The 20,486-nt window shown below is 35.1% G+C and overlaps 1 protein-coding gene across 1 annotated transcript in view; it reads right to left on the minus strand.

Annotated features, from left to right (window-relative positions):
* The window catches only part of FOXP1 (Forkhead box protein P1), a 103,254-nt gene that overhangs the window by 33,352 nt on the left and 49,416 nt on the right, over positions 1 to 20,486 (minus strand). The window contains exons 3-5 of the mRNA XM_051208408.1: positions 13,145 to 13,232; positions 11,080 to 11,395; positions 7,004 to 8,326 (exon numbers count right to left, since the gene is read on the minus strand). Of these exons, the coding sequence (XP_051064303.1) occupies positions 7,004 to 8,326; positions 11,080 to 11,395; positions 13,145 to 13,232 (1,727 nt within the window). The remainder of the gene's footprint in view (positions 1 to 7,003; positions 8,327 to 11,079; positions 11,396 to 13,144; positions 13,233 to 20,486) is intronic.

A 20,486-nucleotide genomic window follows, 5' to 3' on the forward strand; every position in this document is an offset into this window, starting at 1 on the left:
TTTTCCACATTCTATTGGTGCTACATACTACTTATGTCTGTCAAGATAAGTAGCATACACCACAACAGCATAGGTAAATATTCAATAGGAACTGCGGCACATGATCCTGCATTTCCTAGACGTTCCTGAGATCTGATCAAACGCTGGTTGGAAAAAACGTTTTCTGGAATTTCTGGGCCACTGGGGACGTTGATGAGGGATATTTTTGGGACCCTTCCCAAAGGAAAGAAGACAAAGTTTGAATACATCTGAGTCAACCTGAACGATTCTGAGTCATATCACTCAAAGTCTTCAACCATTTGACCATGGTTGTCTAGCAAGCATAACCCAACCAGGTAATCTTCATCGACAAACATAACTCAAACAGCAATGGTTAATGACCTCATGAATTGACCCCAAATTTTAATTTGGATGCCATTAACTTTCTTCTAACCTACTTCTGAACTACCAAGAATCGGTCACCGTAGTAGGTGGTGGCTAGAGACACAATAAAGATTCGCAACCTTCATTAGCAACCGATTTTTCACCATTACCAAGTATCCAATGTATAATCTCAACATTAATCACTCAGTCATTCTACAAAACTCGAGAAAAATGCTTCAAAGACAACTCTATAATTAACAAAGTCAAAGTAGTACAAGGAAAAATGAAGTTAGTGGAGAAATTATTCGATTTGTAAATCGAGGAGAGAAAGTAAAAACAGAGAGAGAGAGAACTTTGTTTTCTAGCTACTTATATGTCATTTCTCAGAACAATAATGATTATAGAAATAATAACAACAAAGATCATAACAGAGAAGAACGATGGTGGCAACAATAACAACATTAATGGTTAGAGCTAAAGAAACAAAACAAAACATAACTGACGGTGACGTAAACATCGTCATCGTTACCAACAATAACAAAATAAGATGATAATGATAACAACAATCATACTGTAAACAAATACAAGTTGTCCGATATTAATTTATGTAAATAAACTGGATTTTACATCATAAATGTAAATAATAACAATAACAATAATAAAAATAAGAGAGAGAGAGCTAAGAGAGAAAACTTTTTGGTCTGATTTGTTTATTCTCTCGTTGAGCGGTTGGAGTATTTTCTTTTCGAATGGTTAAGATCATGAGTCGAAGTTAGACATTAACACCGTCGGATGCCGGCCAACTCAGTGGTATGGTGGTTAAGCGCTCGCACGCGAGACTGATAGGTCCTGGGTTCGACTCCCGTGAGGCGAGGCCGTGGATGCACGTTGTTGAGGAGTCACACAACGGGACGAAACGGCCGTCCAGTGCTCCTAGGTTTTCCATGGTGATCTAGCTTCAATTGAATCATGATCCCAACCATTGAAATCATTATAATATCCACAAAACCCTTTTGATATTTTCTTTTTGTTTGAAAAAAGTTATTAGTGAGAAGTTAAACCAATGGAACTAGGTTTTTCATTGAGTCTATAATTAATAAACGAACCAACGATATTTAAGATAACAAGTCTTGGATGTTGGCACGTTATTCATTTGTAGCGTTTTGGCATTAAAGTTGATCTCATTTCATAATGAATCCCAATTACTCATACTAAATTAACCCTAGTATGTAGGTGAGTCATCTCAAGGTTACTTCAAAATCGCTCGAAGGTCGGCTGTCATAGGTATTTTTTAGTAGGTCGGTACAGTATTCATCCATCAACAAGGCGTTTCAACAATCTCAAAGAAGCCGATTGCCTTGATTATAGGATTCAACTAAGTGTTAGTCATAAAAGTCGTTATCAAATTATTATTCAGGCTTGAATCGATCTTTTTAAATCTCAAGTGTGGCTGAATTCCTGATGAGTGATAGGTAAAATAAATCACTGACTCAAGCTTTCATCGTTAACTGTTCAATCAATATACCTATTGTGACCACATTGATAAGTTATCGATAAAATTCTATCAAGATTAAGATAAAGACAACTTTGTTGTCCCTTCATTTTCATACCAGTCACACCCTGTTCCCGCTCTCTTCTATTCGATCTTCTCAACCTGTTGCTGGCAGGCATTCCATTTTCGATTGGCTTTACATACTACTTATATTTGTCAACATAAGTAGCACACACCACACTACAACTCAGATACATATATTCATTTTGTTTGACAAAGCAAAGCAAAGTTTGAAATTCATTATGCTCAGTATAAGAATCAATACCATAGAATTATAAGCTCCAATAACAAGTATGTGACCCGTGCAATTTATATGAATATTCATCATTATTGGAACAAACAGTTTGACAGAAATAGAACCTGTTCAATTATTTGGAAAAAAAAAGTTTTAGAGATGGTGTAAAAGGTCTATAGCTGCTCAGTAGGAGAGGATTTTGCTGATGTCCTATTGTTCTCTAAGCTGAATGTTGGTTTTAACACACGAACAAACTACCCAGTTCGCGGAATGTAAAACTCAAAAAAGAAGATGAAAGAAATCATAATGAACAACACTCTCGTTCTCTTTCTCTTTCTCATAATAAATATTCTATTCAGATATCAGAGTGTTTGGTGAAACCGGCAAATATTGACAAACAATTAAATTCAATTGATGGGTTTCTCAGAAAAGAAATTCGTATTGCTTTTTGTCACTGTTTGTTACTATCCAATACAAACAATGTAGAACCTGTCAAGTGTATATATCTGAACCAGTTTACATTAACAGAGAGAGAGATGGAACTATTAAGACAAATACCATAATAGTCGAATTAGTAACACTATCAGTGGAACTAGAAAATACTAAGCGCAATTAATATGATTGGAGAAGGAAAAACGAATTTCCAAAATAAAAAGTACATGTATTTGATGATAAAGAGTGAATGTAAATGCGCCATTGTGACCAATCCTGAATCATATCATTCAAAGCCTTAACCATTTGGCCATGATAATTGAGCAGATTCGAACCACGTAGTTTAAACCGACATACACGACTCAGCTCAGTAGTCAACAACTTCATGGAATGATTTTTCGTGTTATTTTGGGTACCAATAGCTTTCTTATAACCTAATCCTACACCAGTGAACATCACCCATCGAAGTAGGCGATGGTTGGGCATACGTAACACATGCCGTATCAGTTGATAAAAATCAACAGCTCTGTCATCTCATTTACCATCTTTATCTAGTACCATGTATGTGTAACCTCAACATTGCTCACTTGATGTTCCAAACATACAGGTGTATGGCTTTAAAGGCACCCATTGGTTAAAAATCAATAACCTGAGAATATTCGCTATTTTTGAAGGCCACATTTTATAGCCATAAGGTAGAACAAGACAAAGATACTACTGTGTCGTCCTTCGGTTAATTGACAGACAAATTGCCTACGCCTGCAGTGACACAATGTAGCAAAAGTTTAGCAAGCTTTCTGAGTCTGTACTGTGACATTGTCAGATACTTAAATGTTCATTCACAACTAGGATTTTAAGATTTTTTCATTGTCTTCCTGTGTGTTTGGTGAATTATCGTTTCAATCATGTTAATCAAATGGATGAATGTAGTCGATCAAATAATCAATATTTAACACATTCATATTTCAGTCAAATTCTCTCTCTCTATGTATATCAACCTACTTTGTCCACTGTTTCCCTCCCCTCCAAAAAAAGCCCACTATCACTGTCTAATGGATGAAATGTTATTGTTTTCCGTCATTTCTTCTATTAAAATAAGAAACAACTTGTGTTATGATTGAAAAGTTAACTGTATTCTACTGTTCTCAGTTGGTATTCCCCTCTCTCCCGACGAGTCATCAGTAGTTGAGGTACATGTACATCTGTTTATTATCTATATAATCTCATATACAAATGACGTAATAAACAATGTCTTTACTATTTTGAAACATGGTAAAAACAAGAGAAAACATAAACAATCTATCCCTACCTCCCTCCACTACTCCTAACAGCAAGAAAAATTATGCAAACAAACAAACAAACAAGTAAACGAAAGAGAGATAGAAAAATAGGCCTGGTGTGCAAATAAAAAAGTTTAAATACACACACACACACAAATAATTTCATTCTTTGCCTTAGTGATTTTACTGGATATAAATAAGGTTCTTTTTTTTTTTTTTTTTAAAACCATGTTGATGGTAATATGTCACTCATTCAAAAACTTATGCTATCAACATCTCATTTCGGTGATCAGATTGTCATAATCTCATGCTTGTGTTAATTCTCATTACTATCGATTGGTTTTATTATTAAATGTAAGTGCAGTTTAGGTATTTACTGAGTCGTCAGTTCACTTTTCTTCCTCTTTTCTCTTCGAGATTCTTTTATGCACTGCTTCTTACATTCTCTCCCCCTCCCCAGAACACAAGGTACCTTCAAGTTAGATGCAAGCCTACTAAAGACTGAACGTTATAAATAATAATCTTGGTGATGATTATAACGATGATCAGATATTTTGTGGAGATAGGATAGGGTAGAGGGAATAAATAATACTGAGGGGAAATGAAGAATTCCTCTTCAGGTGAAAACCAGTTTATTCTCTCCTTCACTCTAGCTTGCTCTTACGCTTACTCTGTGTACGTGTGTGTATATCTTTAACGTAAAGGAAACTTAAACACTGACTTAAAAACACTATTTATTATTATTACTAATTATTATTATTATTATTAATGGCTTTATTCAATATTATATTTTGGTACAACATAGAATTCTCAGCATCATCGTCATCCCCGTCGTTATGGTTTCATATTGGAACGAAACGGCCGTCCTATCAATTAAGGATTTCAATAGTTGTCTAACTTAAACTGGTTTGTGATCTCAATAATATCACTACCATTGTCGATATGAAAAGAAATCAACCATGAAGAATAAACAAAAACTGAGGTAAACACACATAGGGATACCTAGAGACAACTACTACTTTTACAACAGTAATGTGTGTTTACTCATAAACTTGTGGTGATTGTGGAATAACAACAATGAACCCTAGGTAAATTATCCTTTAAGCCGAGTATACTATACCTTATAAGATTTTCTTCTGAATGTTGAATGATGGATGAAAAATAGCGAAAGTCATAAAAGGACGATGTGGGAACATTATTGAGACTGTATGACTAGGCCATATAAGCGTGTTCACCTTACGTCTGAAATGATAATCGAAGTTCTAAGTCAAAACTTTCAACACTGTTCCGTCGTATCGTGAAAGTTCCCATGCCCATACATTATTGATTGCTCAGTACATAGAAAGGGGGGAGGATTAAGTTATCAATAACAATATATATGTCAACTAAAATAAGTTACCAATGTATCATCATTTAAAATCTTCTTTAAGCCACAATTATCAGAAATTTAAATACTGATTGATAAAAATTATATTCACTACGTTGTCTAAGAATGAGACCTTTTGTCCAAAATCCTCATTGGCAGTAAGAATATAAGAGACAAGAACAGCTCAAATCAAAGCATATTATATCATAAACCTACAAAATTACATTATCTATCCATTTCTATTGGTACTACTTCTCCGTATATGACATAATCATCTCCGAATTCAATGAGATTTTTTTTTATTAATTAATCCCTATTTCAAATAAGTATCATTTAAAAGATTTAATTCAGAGTTGAGTTGATGTTATCCATCATTTTATCTGCGTTAATGTTATCTGTTTTATCTAGTATTGTGGAACTTTTTTTTCGTTCACTCAGTACGTGAGTGGTGCATGTTAGAATGCAGTTCTCACTAAAGGTTTCATTTCAAGAGTCTCGAGTTATCCTCAACTATGTGCTATGAACAAGTCAATGTAACAGAGCACAACAACTAGGATGAAAAACGTGAATTTATTGAAAGTTAGTGTTTAACAATAAATCTCTAGTAATAAGTAATGCTCACTGACTAAATGAACAGAATAACAACTGAAAAGGCTGGATATAACATATTACTCGAACATGGAAAATGTGACAGATAACATCAACCGAAAAGTTGTTATCACAATAATAATAAAGGTTATAACATGAAAACTAACCTTTACAGTTATTTAGCATAAATAAGAGAAACTCCTCTAGAAATATGTCCCTTGAGATAGGTGGTATCTCAGTCGTAAAACCTTAGTTACCTATCTAGACAACAAACAAGCACTTACTAAGGTCAAAAGTGGGTTATAAATTCATGTGAAGAATTGAGATTGGGAGTTAAAGCTACACTTATAGTTGTAGATTAAAATAAGGGTTTTCACCATTTATTGACATCAGGTATAATGTCTAGGCTAGATTCCTTGTGAAGGAGTCGTAAACACACACTCCCGAGAAATTCTATATTAAGAAGAAAACGTTTTATTGTGCTTTCAACTGTTCAATGGTTGTTTAATTTAGATCAGTTCATGATTTCAATGTCAAACAAAACAAGCTGGTTAGTCAATTGTAGCGGAAAAATTCTAATTGTTCACTTATCCTTGAAGTGCTTGCTGATAAGGTTGTCTAGAAAGACAAGATTAAACATACAGAAGCTCAGATACTATAACATCTGAAATTCCTTATCTTAAGCTACAACTAAATTACAACAGCATATGAAGGTAAACCCTATTATCAGTGTGGGGATTTGTGGAGATTGTAGTGTTTTCACAGTTGAATTCACAAGTCGATCTAAGGTAGACCTTCACTAAAATCCTGGAGGCACTGGACGGCCGTTTCGTCCTAGTACCTGACTTCTCAGTGGTGAGCATACACGATCCTGATGACGGCCCAGTGGTTTAGAGGTTAAGCGTTAGCTCTAGACCAAAGGTTCTGGGTCTGAGTCCCACGCGTGAGGTCGTGGGTGTAAATTGATGAGAAGTTCCATGCTAGGACGAAACTAACGTCCACTGCTTCCAGGTTTTCAATGGTGGTCTAGCTTAGATCGCCTCGTGAATTCAACCGTGCAAACCCTATTATTTTAAGACTATTATCAAACGATACCACAATAATAATGATGTCAGTAAAATAAATATACAGCGGAAATGAACTAACAAAAACAATCTGATCAAAGATATACATAAATAGACACATACTTGTGGACTTATCGGAATTTTCAATAGTTCTACCTTGTCTTTCCAATTCTATAATAGATGATTCCTGATTGACAGATGGTTTCATTTGATGCTCTCTATCTCTTGTTCTAGCACCAATACTATTACTACTATTATTATTACTATTAGATGACTTCCCTACTACTGACATAGTAGTGGTGATCGCAGCCATGGGCAACGAAGTCACCGTTGTTACTGCCGTTGATGTTAAAGTTATTGCTGGAAGCGGTGGTGGTGTTGGTGTTGTTGTTATCATCAATTCGTCTTGTCTAGTTGCATCGAACCAACGTTGTTTAACAGCTTTATCAAACAATGATGATGTGAGGCTTGTATGAGAAGTGGTAGTAGTGACAGCGACAGCTGTAGGAGCGGCGGAAGGTGGAGGCAGAGGAGCAGGAACAATGGGAGTTGTGGTATTCGAGTCGAAAAATACACCATTTGCTGAGGCGGGATTAGAAGCAGCTACAGCCGCTGCAGCAGCGGCGGCGGCTGCTGCTGCTGCCGCGGCAGCAGTTGTATCAAATTCTTTAGGATCAAAATTTGTGGTATTGCCGCCACCGACACCAATACTACTGCTACCATTATTATTCGCAGCGGCAGTTGATCTTGGAAGCCATGACATTGACACAGGGTTAGATAAACCGGAAGCTGCTGCCGCCGCAGCTGCACCCGCCATAGCCGCGGCAGCTGCGTTCGCTGATGTCGATTGATGAGGAAGTTGAGGATCAGTTGCAGTTTGAAATTGACCAGTTAGAACAGGATGATGAGTTGACATACTGGTGATGATTTGATTGTGCAAACTTGAAACACTTGACAATAATGCTGCCGCTGCACTAGCTATTAAAGCTGGGTGACATGAAGTCGGTGGTGTAGATGGTGAGGGAATAGTTAATTTATCCACTATATTATTGTTGGATGATGAACAATCATTTGGATTATTTGGAAATACGGGTAGAGCAGGTGGCAAATTACAATTATTAATATTATTAGTAGTAGTATTATTACTACCATTATTATTACTGGGAATTTGATTTATCAATGTATTTGAATCATAAGTTGTATCTAATGTTGAATGATGATTCGATGTAGACCAACGTGATGTTAATGAATGTACTGCACTACGTCTATGATGTAATGGTAAATCACGCAGCACAGACATTGCAGTGCAATCAGGTATAATTAATTGATCTGTACACCATGATTCTGAAGTAGTTGTTGTATTACTATAAACTGGACTACAATGCATTGGATTATCAGTACGATAGATTGAATTAATATTTTGTACTTTGGATTCGTATACGGAATCTGAAATCAAACATACGTATATATATACATGATACCAATTATTTAAGTGCAGCTTATTATGTTGAATAAGCAATCAACAAGGCTTACGTATTTGGTAGAAGTAATGCAATTAATGAACAATGTTAAAGGTGTATAGGAAGTTTCCTCACTTCTTGGTTACACATGTACCGTAGGAGGATATTTCCTCTTGAAGTATATGAAATATGAACAATCTAGATTACAGTCAGTATTGATGATCCGGAAGCATGATTCAGTGTTCAAGGAATAATAGCTTGAAGCCGATTATATGGATAACATGGCTCAGAATCGGTCACAATAGCGTTGATTCATTCACTATCTATCTTCACTTAGATCATGAGTTCTAAAAATATCCTATATTGTTTTATTTCACAAATTCATTCATTTTCCTCAAATTATACTAACTATGTCTAATCATTTCTAATACAAATAATACTGGTGGTCTAACATTGATCGGTTCATGACCTCAATTAAAACTCAACAATCTCCACAACCCTATACTGATAAATAATACTGTCATTATATGTCCATAACTCTAGCATCACTCAATGGTGATATGGTGTAGCAACTTGAACCTGAGATAATGCCGTGAGTAATATGAAAGTATAACATTTGAGACTATCATATAAAGGATTATTGATATTGTTATGCCATAAATATTAGATTTTTAGACTATTATATTTTTATATTAGCCTGATTCTAAGGTTTCGTTTGACCCATGGATAGTTATCATATGTATTGTCAGTTCAGATTTATCATCAACAATTATGTTCCTATTACTCTAGTTTGTATTACTTATGAGTAAGTTATGTACAAATTATAATTTTCGAATTGTGTTACTTACTATCTAGTCAGACATTTTTTAAAAATATAGTTACAAGAGTTTTGAGTCATGATTGTATAATCTATGTTCATCTTCTGATTGAGCATCTTATATGATGCGTGTGTATCAAAGATACATAAGCTTACGCTGATGCACATCATAACATACACATGGGATTGATGGTTGTCTCTCCATATGTTTCATAGAGCAAATTGTCTTTTCTCTCTCTGGTACTTATACGGTGTATATATATGTCCGAGGTACGAAGACTTACGTCCATGCACATCTTGAAATAAACAGCCAAAAGCGATCTTAAGAGAGGGCTGATGGCCACCACTCTTCTCAATTGTATTTGCTGCACCTTTATTTTTAGCTTGGACGGAATTTGTTTCATAGGGTAGGTCTGTTTTGTCATATGGCAGACTTTCTACTCGATCTCACTCAGGTCAAGCCCAGCGCATTCATAACCTACATAAACAAATTACACGATCCGAGACTGATCTAATTCATATTTATATTCATGTACAAACTGTATCCCTATACGATTTTGGTGCCTTAAATTGTGGGTTTTTGAGTAAACCGGTTACGACAGTGTGGTGGATTAGTCTAGTCTCCGTCGACCGCCCAAGTTAGATAATGAGATTCCCCCTACGGCCCAACAGTTCCACAAGGAGGTCTTAAGTCGTGTTTTACTGGATTGTGCTACTTTCTGATAGGCTATTACCACTTTTCTTTGTGCCCCAATGTTATGATTGTTTACCGTATATCGAGAGTTGTTCCATTTTAACTTCTGAAATGTGTCCTTTTTGAATTCCATCGTTGGAGATTGTTGTCGAAGAGTTGCTTGTGTGTGTGAATTCCCCTTGAATTAAAATAATTTTGACCGTTCGTAATTAACGATCACTGTAGACTCAACTGAACAGATCACAAGTTACAATAGTATTCATCACAAACTAATTTCAAAAGACGTACCACTGAAAACCGAGGAGTGCTGAATAGCTATTTTGTCTCAGTTTAGGACTCCTAAGTAGTGCTAACGAAATAGCTACTCGGATGGTCAACAGTTTTCTCAACGCGACCTACAGTAAGTTCATCCAATTAGGAATGCTGGTGTGGTTTCCGTTTTGACCTGTATATTAACCAGGTATGTTTGAAACAAATAATTCGTATAGTGGTAGCTGGTATTGGTGTTCTAGACTCAACTGGCAGAGCTAGGAGGAAAAGGGATCAATAAGGAAGCTAGGCTGCTAATACCGGTCGATACGTCATTGGTTTGTCACAGTGCTAAGATTGTATAAGTCGTATTCCCATTGGCAAATAAGTCACGTGATAAATAACCGAACATCAAGCCACAATAAATACAACCTACGAATCAAGCTAATCTCTACAAAATCCCCTTTACTTAAATTAGTAACCCATTTAAGTTACACGACCATTTAAAACCTGGAAGCACTGGAAGGCCGTTTCGTCCTAGTATGGGTTTCCTCAAAAGTGTGAATTTACAAACCCGCATGCAAGAACAGAACCCTAAACCTTCGGTCACATGCGCGAACATTTAACCTTTTGACGACTGAAATCGACATCCAATGGTGTTAATGTCTAACTTCAATGAATTCACGACACTGTACAACCATCTTATATTGTCTTCGGTGGGTAACTGCCTCATACCAAACATGATAAGTCTCCACTGGTCACAACTTCTTACTATAACTCCAAGAATTCCCTTTAAAAGCTAGTGACTAGTGATCACATGATAATTGACAATATAAGGTTGTGGAGATTGTTGACTTTCATTGAAATCAATCAAACTTAACAATTTCCACAGCACTATATTGACAAATCCCTTTCAGTTCAATCTATTACTATCTACTATACAATCGAATGAAAAAATAAATCCATAGAAATAACTAACTTGATTCTAATTCTGTCTTATCCGGCAACTCCAATGTTCCATTTGCCAGGGAATTAACAGTAGAATCTAAATGTCCATTTGTATTCCAATTAAAGGAACCAACTTGATTAATTGTTTGATTATTATTATTAGTAGTATTGCTATTACATCCAGGAAAACAATTTAATGAACAATTTCCAAATGATGCAGGGACTGAATTACATAATGATGATGATAATGATGAATTAGTTGACCATTCAAAAGTTGTACCACCACAACGCGCTCTACTGATTAGATGTCGTACCATCGCATTTAAACGTTGTGATTCTTTACGAACCTAAATCATATCAATAATAATAATAATAGATCGTAAATGAAAAAAACTAAATGAAATCAATGCATGGACGAAAATTTAAGACTTTTCATTACTCCATTACTCTATACATTAACAGTAATTATGCACTTATTAGTGACTAATTTCAAGAGGTAAATCCCGGAGTTCTGTTGAGATGTAATTAGTGGAATTTAATCAGTAGGGTCGATCTTTATACCAATTCTCCACTGTCAGCCACAATGCAATATGAACAAAAACTCTGACTAAATAGCCATCCGCTGACGATGCACATATGCCGAACGAGACTGATCGATTGTAGTCGTAAACATCAACAACGGTAAAATACAAGCCCTTAAGAACACATAAAGTTCAATACTATTTGGATAAGTAAATCCTTTGTGGTAGATTAGAACGATCAAACGTATATATATATATAGAGAGAGAGTCAGTTAACCCTTCAGTCAGTCCGTCAATTGGCCGCTACGTCGAACCAGGTATGTATGTACATCAGTTCAAGTTCCTGCACTCTATTAGCATAAAGAGATGGGATTTTTAGGTTAAATTCTAGAGTACCAGAGGTAGTAACAGCATCAGTGGTAGTAGAAAAGATCAAACATAAAAAATACGATTTAAAAAATATAGATTGGTGATGCAAAAAAATTATCACGGATTCTAAACTTTACAATCTAAGAGAATATGAAGATTCAATGAACTTCCATCATCACAAACGATTCTGAATCATGTCATCCACAGTCTCTAATCATTAGTTACGATAATCACGCCAATCACAACCACGTAGTCTACACCTAGCTACATGACTTAGTCTAATTGTCAGTGATTTCATAACCTGGTGTCATGTTTCGGTTTGGCTGTCCCCAGTTTTCTTTCAGTCTACCCCTACACCACACAACATTCGCCGTCGAGGTAGGCAGTGGTTAAAAAAACGTAACACACGTCTCAACCACCCCACTTTATGAAGATTTACTACCTCGTCAGTCGATTTGCCATCTTTACCTTACTTTCTCGGTGGTCCCAAAATTCATGAGTGATACTTCCAAGACATCAACAACCGAATACTAGTAACTTATAAATATCACCTATTCTGAATACTCATATTTCTCATCCATGAAGTCGAATGAAGCAAACTACTACTCAGTAAACAGGTTATTTAGTTGACAGACGGATATCTTCAGTCAGTCGGTTGGTCGATCGATCATAGCCAACATAAAATCCTTCAAGCAATTGACAATAATTGATTTCAACTGTTGGAATAATCATAAACTTTATATCTAGTTAAATTTTTTGAAGGCTCACGACATTCTTACTGGTTTCATCGCTCGTTATACTTCAACTTTTATCATCAGTTTACAGCTATTCATCAATGCATTACGTATGTAAATTTTAAGTAGTACCAGTTTATTTTCAGAATGGGGGTTTGTGAAGATTGTAGTAATCTAATAGTTGAATTCATGAGTTGATTTAAGCTAGATCACCTTGGAATACCTGGAAGCACTAGACGGTCATTTTATCCTAGTGTGGAACTCCTCAGCATTGAGCACCCACGATCCCACACTGGGACGAAACGGACGTCCAGTGCTTCCAGGTTTTTCATGGTGGTTTAGCATAAATCGACCCATAAATTCAACCATTTTATTTGTTTATTACTTCTTTGAAAATAATTGAACACATACACAGGAAAGTTTCATCATATATAATAATAATTCTTATATGGATGAAAGAAAAGACACTTACTGTTCTCAAGTACAATTCTAACCTTGATGCACATACTTCAACTTGAGCAAGGGCTTGTAATGATAATTGATGTGTTTTATTCAAGTGTCTATAATAATCAAAATAATAATAATAATAATGAGAGATGGGAAAACACATGCGTTTGAACTGGGAAAAAATATAGGAAAAAGGAAGAGAGATAGATAAGCGAAACTATCTAGTGTTATATTAATTGTATGGTTGATAGATTTTCTATTCTTCACACTTTTATGTTTATGGAATAGATGTAATATGGTTAGTAGTAAAATCCAGGAAACGTAATTCTTCAAGTTTCAGACTCATCAGCTTGATGTACCCGCACATTCCAGTTTTGATATTTATTACATTGCGGCGAGTGCCTAATACCTTCCACTCCAAAAGCTCAAAGTGGTATCCCCAAATTAATAAGTCTAGATAACCGTTAAATTATTCAACGAATATGATATTTATATCACTATTAGTCTTAATTAAAAATATATCAATACTAGGAGGCAGGTACATTCAACTGACAAGTTGGAAATAGTATGAGATGCCCATCTACTGGATTCCACTGTTATCCCCAATTTATTTATTCTGTAAAACATTTGACAGAATCCCTATATCAAAGCAATGTGTACTAGATTCACATATATCAACAAAGACTGATCGAAAATTCGGTTCTGAATATCAACAACGGGATAATTCAAACTCTTACCAATAATGACATAAACCATATATATATATACTTATGCTGGCAGATATAAGTAGTATGTAGCAGCAATCGGAATTAAAATGCCTGTCAATAGAAGACTGAATTGAAGAGAACGAGAAGGGAAACAGTGAAAAATTGTAATAACAATAGAATTGAAAGAATTATGGAGCATATAAAGGACGACTGAAGGTAGATGTGAAAATGATATATTCAATGTATAGTTTACATGTATATAAGTAACTAACTGTAAGCTAGTTAGTGTCAGTCAATAGCTCCAACCATTACAGACATACAGAAATAAATAAAGAATTCTAAGTACATTAGAAGTTACTGAGATGGCAAATACGGGATATAATTTTCTTCTCTATCAATATTCTAAGACAGAAAAAATGATAGTCGAATGAATACACTGGAATTTAAACATTTTATATATAATGGATAAGTCAGTCAGTTAGTCGCAACGTAGAACCTCGTACCTGTGAAGCGCGGAGTAGTAGACGTAGTAACTGAAAAGGTCAGACATAGAAGATACGATTCCAAACAAAAAACTTATCACGGATTCAAAACTTTACAATCTAAGAGAATATGAAGATTCAATGAACTTCCATCATCACAAACGATTCTGAATCATGTCATCCACAGTCTCTAATCATTAGTTACGATAATCACGCCAATCACAACCACGTAGTCTACACCTAGCTACATGACTTAGTCTAATTGTCAGTGATTTCATAACCTGGTGTCATGCTTTGGTTTGGCATTGCTGCAGATGCTGGTTGTCTGAGGAAAACACCTCACTATTGTCAACCTCCTCCCACAGTCATCAGTAAAACTCCACTCTCGGACACTAAGTCACTACTTTTAGTCTTACCATTATCCAACCGACATCCCTGACATGGCAGAACCTAAAAGAACATGTTTTCCACCCAATATAGCTCGACTGAGTCATCACAATAGACAAGCCTGACCACCACATCAAATCAGCAGCTACAGTCAGAATATATGGTGGATAAATAGAAATTGTTACATCAATTTAACCAGCAATTCCGTCTGGAGTCTTTAGAGTGAAAAATACCTTGCAGAAATAACTCCAATCAGTCAAATCGGTGGACAATCTTCGCAATTGAAGATGAGTAAACGGCAGATGTTGATTGTTACGAATATAAAATATGCCGTTTGAAAATCGATAATTTCATCGCACTGTATCAATGTGATATGATAACTTGAACCGATGAACACGTATATCAGGTTCTAATTGTTTATGACTAACTGATCAAATGAATATCGAGACAACCCTCTCAGGTTGCACACATACAATAGAGACTGAGCAATTACAAACCCTAACATCAACAACGTGAAAATACAAGCCCTTACAAATAAAATTTATACTTGTTGCATAAGTTAATGAATATTTAGAATCAACAGTTAAGTGCATAGCACGCTGAACATTTAAAGTGATAGGCATTATGTTCCAGAATTAATGTGAACATCAACACTGAAATACAAGTTTATCCAGTTGACGAGTCCCAGATAGAACGAAACACCCCTCCTATTTTCCGTTACTAACCACGAATCCAACTTTAATGAATATTATAAATATGCCTTCTTAATTCTGATGTTCCAACATTAATTCTTGGGTGGTTTTATTAATTAATTAAACTGTTCAAACTTATTTGTTCTAATTCTAGACACACAAACAATTGATTAATCATGTTTTAAACTATAAAAATCATTCAGTTTGCTTCTTATTCCTCCTCCTCCTCCTCCTATTGTTTACATTGTTTTCCTATCTTAACTCCAGATTTGTGTGAGTATGTGCATTTATCCCTGTATATGTAGTCTATCTCAAAATTGTAACAAACTGAGAGAAACCAAACGCTAAATATGTTTCAATTTTGTACACCATCTACACTTTCTATCCTTTTTCTTCTATAAGAATATAAATGGATGTCTATAAAGCGGACCAACTACAAACAAACAAACAATAAACAAACGAACAAACAAGCACATATCCGTTGACCTTGACCCGGTTTCTGTTTTCTAAACATGAGATTTATCTGTCTAGACATAGTTTGGTTTACTGAAATGACGTAAACTAGATTAAAACCAATTTATTTTCGATACAACAGCTGATTAACTTCGACTGGCCGACACCTAGTTCAAGACATTGTGACATTAATAAATAGTAGACAAGTGAATGATGATTAGATGGAAAAAACTAGGACATACAAAACACATACAAATAAACAGATGTAATCAATATACGTTAACGAAAAGATAATACCACTTATGCTACTTATGGATTTGAGTAGTGTGATATTCTGTCGAAAAAGTTAATCTTTATCCATTTTATAGGTCAAATAACAGTTTCCCATGTCATGAGTAAAACTTATCACCTTTCATACATATATACACATAATCAGATTGATCTCAATGAAGAGGTTGTGTATGGTGTCAAAATGTTGGCACAGATACAAAAATTTCTTTCGTTTTTGTATTAACTTGTGCTACAGTTGAGTAACTGTCTACTCTCTGCTACTTTATAACCCTAAAACATGATATTTGCAATTAGTTAATCAATGAGTAGTGACCAGTAAGGTATTTGTCTAGTCACTGAGTGCTGATCGAATTTTTATCATTCAGGTTGTAATATGGTCTCTGGTCTAATTGACTCAATATCGTGTGCAGCATGCTGAGATATAAGGTAGTTTTTTGAGGTAATCGACAGAAAACCTTATAATGACTTTAGTTTTGTGCTAGTTACTACTTTTCACCAAGATGTACTTGTAATCTTGAGGGAACTGACGCTCCCAATAGAATTATAACCTGCGTTACCAAGCTTCATAGTCAGACACGTTATCACCGATCTATTCAGACTGAGAATGATCTCCCTTTTTGACCAAAGATATCAAAGAGATTAGATGAAAGTATGAATTGATGAACATTTGCTAATACACTTATTGGAACCTATTTATCTATACATATTTCGAGCACCCCTTAAACCTTAAAAATAATTTTTTTAATGGTCTACATCAATTATTTAAAATCAGGAAGCGATCGATAGTTGTACAATAGTGACTAATTTTGAGAGATAATTCATGGAGACTTAGCGAAAATCTATGATCAATGAAATTCAACCATGTTAAATGTGAAGCAATTATCTAACGGTACCATTGAGATATGGTCTCGTGAATCGATTTTAGTTGGACATATAAACCACCTACAATTGACTGATCACTATGTGGTGATGAATGTCATGTACGTCAAGTCGTTCTGAGTGCAGATCGAATCCTATCGACCGAATTGCAATATGGCCAACAATCTAGGTAACTTGACATTGCGTGCACTATGTTGAGATAAGATATGCTGTAACGACACTGGAATTGTTCATTGCTACACGAATCCACACTTAAACATGACATCTTACTTCTGTTACCAGGATTTTCAAATGTTGCTTCACAAGGGATAAATGTATCGTAAAAATTATTCAACATTTACATCTTTCTAAATTATCTACTCTTATGTAGATAAATATTTCTCTCCATTGCATGTTACATTGATTATTGTATCAATCTGATAATACCTGGAAACTGGTATACATTTCAAATCAATTATCGGAAAGCATTTGAATTAGCTCACTGTTCATAATCTTGATGAAATTTCGACTAGTAGATCAGTGGGAAAACGAGTTGTGCGGTTGAAATGAAAGCTACTGGATCCAGGTCCCAATGTAATTGAAATCAACATTGTGATACAGGTATATCAATACAACTGACGAGTGGCCAACTGGACTCATTTAGCTACAATCCATCTATCCTATATGATAATTTCCAGGACAAACTTATTTATTTAGACTTGCAAGTACAGTACATCTGAGGGGAACGGTGTTGAAAATCAATCATAGGTAACTGCGTTGCTAAACCTTAATGAAATTGCGACAACGACAACTGTCTAATGACCCCCCTCAAGTGGTTCACACTTTGCATCAGTTTATGATCAAAATAAATCGATAACCGTAATCGTATGTTAGTTAATTAGATGATATTTGTTACAAGGTGTATATTGAAACTTTTTGAAGGAACTAATACTTCGTAATTGGTATTTAGGACTAGACAATTATAATGGTTTAGCAGAGTGAGATAGTGATTCAAGACGCGTGTATCATCCTACTTTAGGACTCATCATTCGAATACATCAGCATCGAAATATTGATGTTCAACAGACACAGAGAGAGGCTCGAACCCAGAACCCTTGCCTTTTAAAGACGTCAAAAACATTAGCCATTGAGCTACTACTAATACTGAGACCAATCGGAAAACATTAATCCTTGGAAGTATTATTATTATCATTAATAGTAAACAATTTTGAAAATGCCGTTTTCTTTTATGCTATAGACATTTCTATTTTCAAACAATTAATTAACAAAAATGTAAAGCCATCGAATTCTAACTAAAACCAACAATTTTGATGATGCCGATATTAATGGCGTCACTGTTAAGTCAAAGAGAGAGAGAGAGAGAGAGAGAAGAAAATGCCTAGTTTCACTTGTACACTTTTAATGAAGTGTTCGCACAGATACTGTGTCACGTGCACACACACACGTATGCACTACACATTGAAGTAAAACACAACTAACATACCCCTTCTCCCCATATATATGCATTTACAACTGAAGCCTAACGAAGTACTTCTTTTCAGTGTACAAATAGATGAGTGTGTGCGTGTGTGTATTAATATGTATATTTTAAGAAGCATGGTACACTACATACCACCATCATTAACATCCATAAGTACACTATCTCTATAATCAAGAATGAAGAGTAAACAATTAATAACTGTATATTTATCCTACATAAATGACATTTGAAATGTTAGATAACCAATCCACTAGAATAACACATAATGAACATACATATATACACACAAACAAACATAAGTATACACTATTCATTATTGAGAAGCCAAAAATTTGGCACCATCACAATGGAATACAAAGTGCAAGTGTAAGTCTTTCCCTCTCTCTCTGTATACATACATACCAGTGTCGAATGTAGGCTTCTCTAACTAACCTACTGACAACTTCATTGTTCCACTTTGATTCTTTCTTCCTCTACACTGAGTTCTTAGAATTTTATCATAGGCCAACTCATATTTCTGTTGATAAAGATGATTAATATTATCATTGATAAATAGATACACACACACACACTCAAATATAAACATTTGTAATAATAATTACGATAATGTTTCGAAGAAGAAGAAAAAAGTTAATGATCAATCGTCGTTGTCACCATTGTCTATCATCTGCCACTTCTGTCATATGATTTGATTATGTGGATTAAACAAATATTTATCACTTAACGCTAATAACAATAATAATAATAATACTCTTAGTTTATTCAGTGAGAATCAACATGTGAAAAAACACCACACACTACTCAAGTATGAAGAATGTTTATTTGCATAGCAGCATTATTACTTAGATAAACATTTACGAAATGGCGCATATATACATATGTATAGACTTCGGATGTATGTATGCTGTAAGCAAAGACGTCAACTATATTTGTTGATCATTAATACTGATATCAACTGATTGGGTTTCTCAACCAAAAAGAACGAAAAAATAGTTTTCTATCCCCTCGAATATAGTTTTTGTTTGTATTTGTGTATGCGGTCGTGTACGTGTTTCTAAGCCGAAATGCTGAGTGATGTTTTGTTTCGTTTTGTTGTTATTACCTTGATTACATAAATTAATGCAACTTTTCTTCTCAAAACAATTAGAACACAATCGTAGTTAAGTGGGTAATGATTTGATAAATAATGTTTTTCTTCTGTTCTGTACACAAAAACAAATCCAGGTGAAAATAGTCAGTGCAGCAGCAACCTCTGCAGGAGTAGAGCTCAACACACAAGGGAAAAGATACTAAAATGCAACACAGAGAACACCAACCAAATCACACTTGATGAAGAAGTTTTGGAAGAGGTAGAAGCCATTACGTACCTGAATAGCGTCATTGATAGACAAGAGAGATCTGATATAGCTAACACCGGTCAGAATTTTTAATACAAATATCAAGACAGTTCTGTTGTACAAAGCTGGAACCTCCAAAACTACTACAACCATAATAAAAAAAGTACAGGTATTTAGAAACAGTTTTCCACGCAAGATACTTGATATACGTTGGTTAAATACCATCAGCAACAACCTACTTTGGCAGAAAGCAAACCAACTTCCAGCTGAAGATCAGGTTATGGAAAAATACTGGAGATGGGTAGGACATACATTAAGAAAATCATCAAACTGTATCATGAGGCAAGCCCTAGCTTAGAACCCTCAAGAGAGGAAGAAAAGAGGCAGATTAAAGAACACTGCATGGGGAACTGGAGGTGAATATGAAAAGAATGAGTAGCACTTGGAAACAACTGGAAGGGGGGAGCCCGGAAAAGAGAAGGTTGGAGAATCCTGGTTGGCGGCATTAGTCGTGAGTAAGAAACTGGTTAAGATTGATGACGATGAAAATGGAGAACAGATTGTATTTCAATGAAAAAAAGACTTTCTTTTACAGAAATATTTCACGGTATTATTAAGTTGACTTTAACATGACGCTGGAGTGATTTATTGTCGGTTAA

The sequence above is a fragment of the Schistosoma haematobium genome, chromosome 7, assembly GCF_000699445.3.
Source record: "Schistosoma haematobium chromosome 7, whole genome shotgun sequence".
Taxonomy (NCBI): Eukaryota; Metazoa; Platyhelminthes; class Trematoda; order Strigeidida; family Schistosomatidae; genus Schistosoma; species Schistosoma haematobium.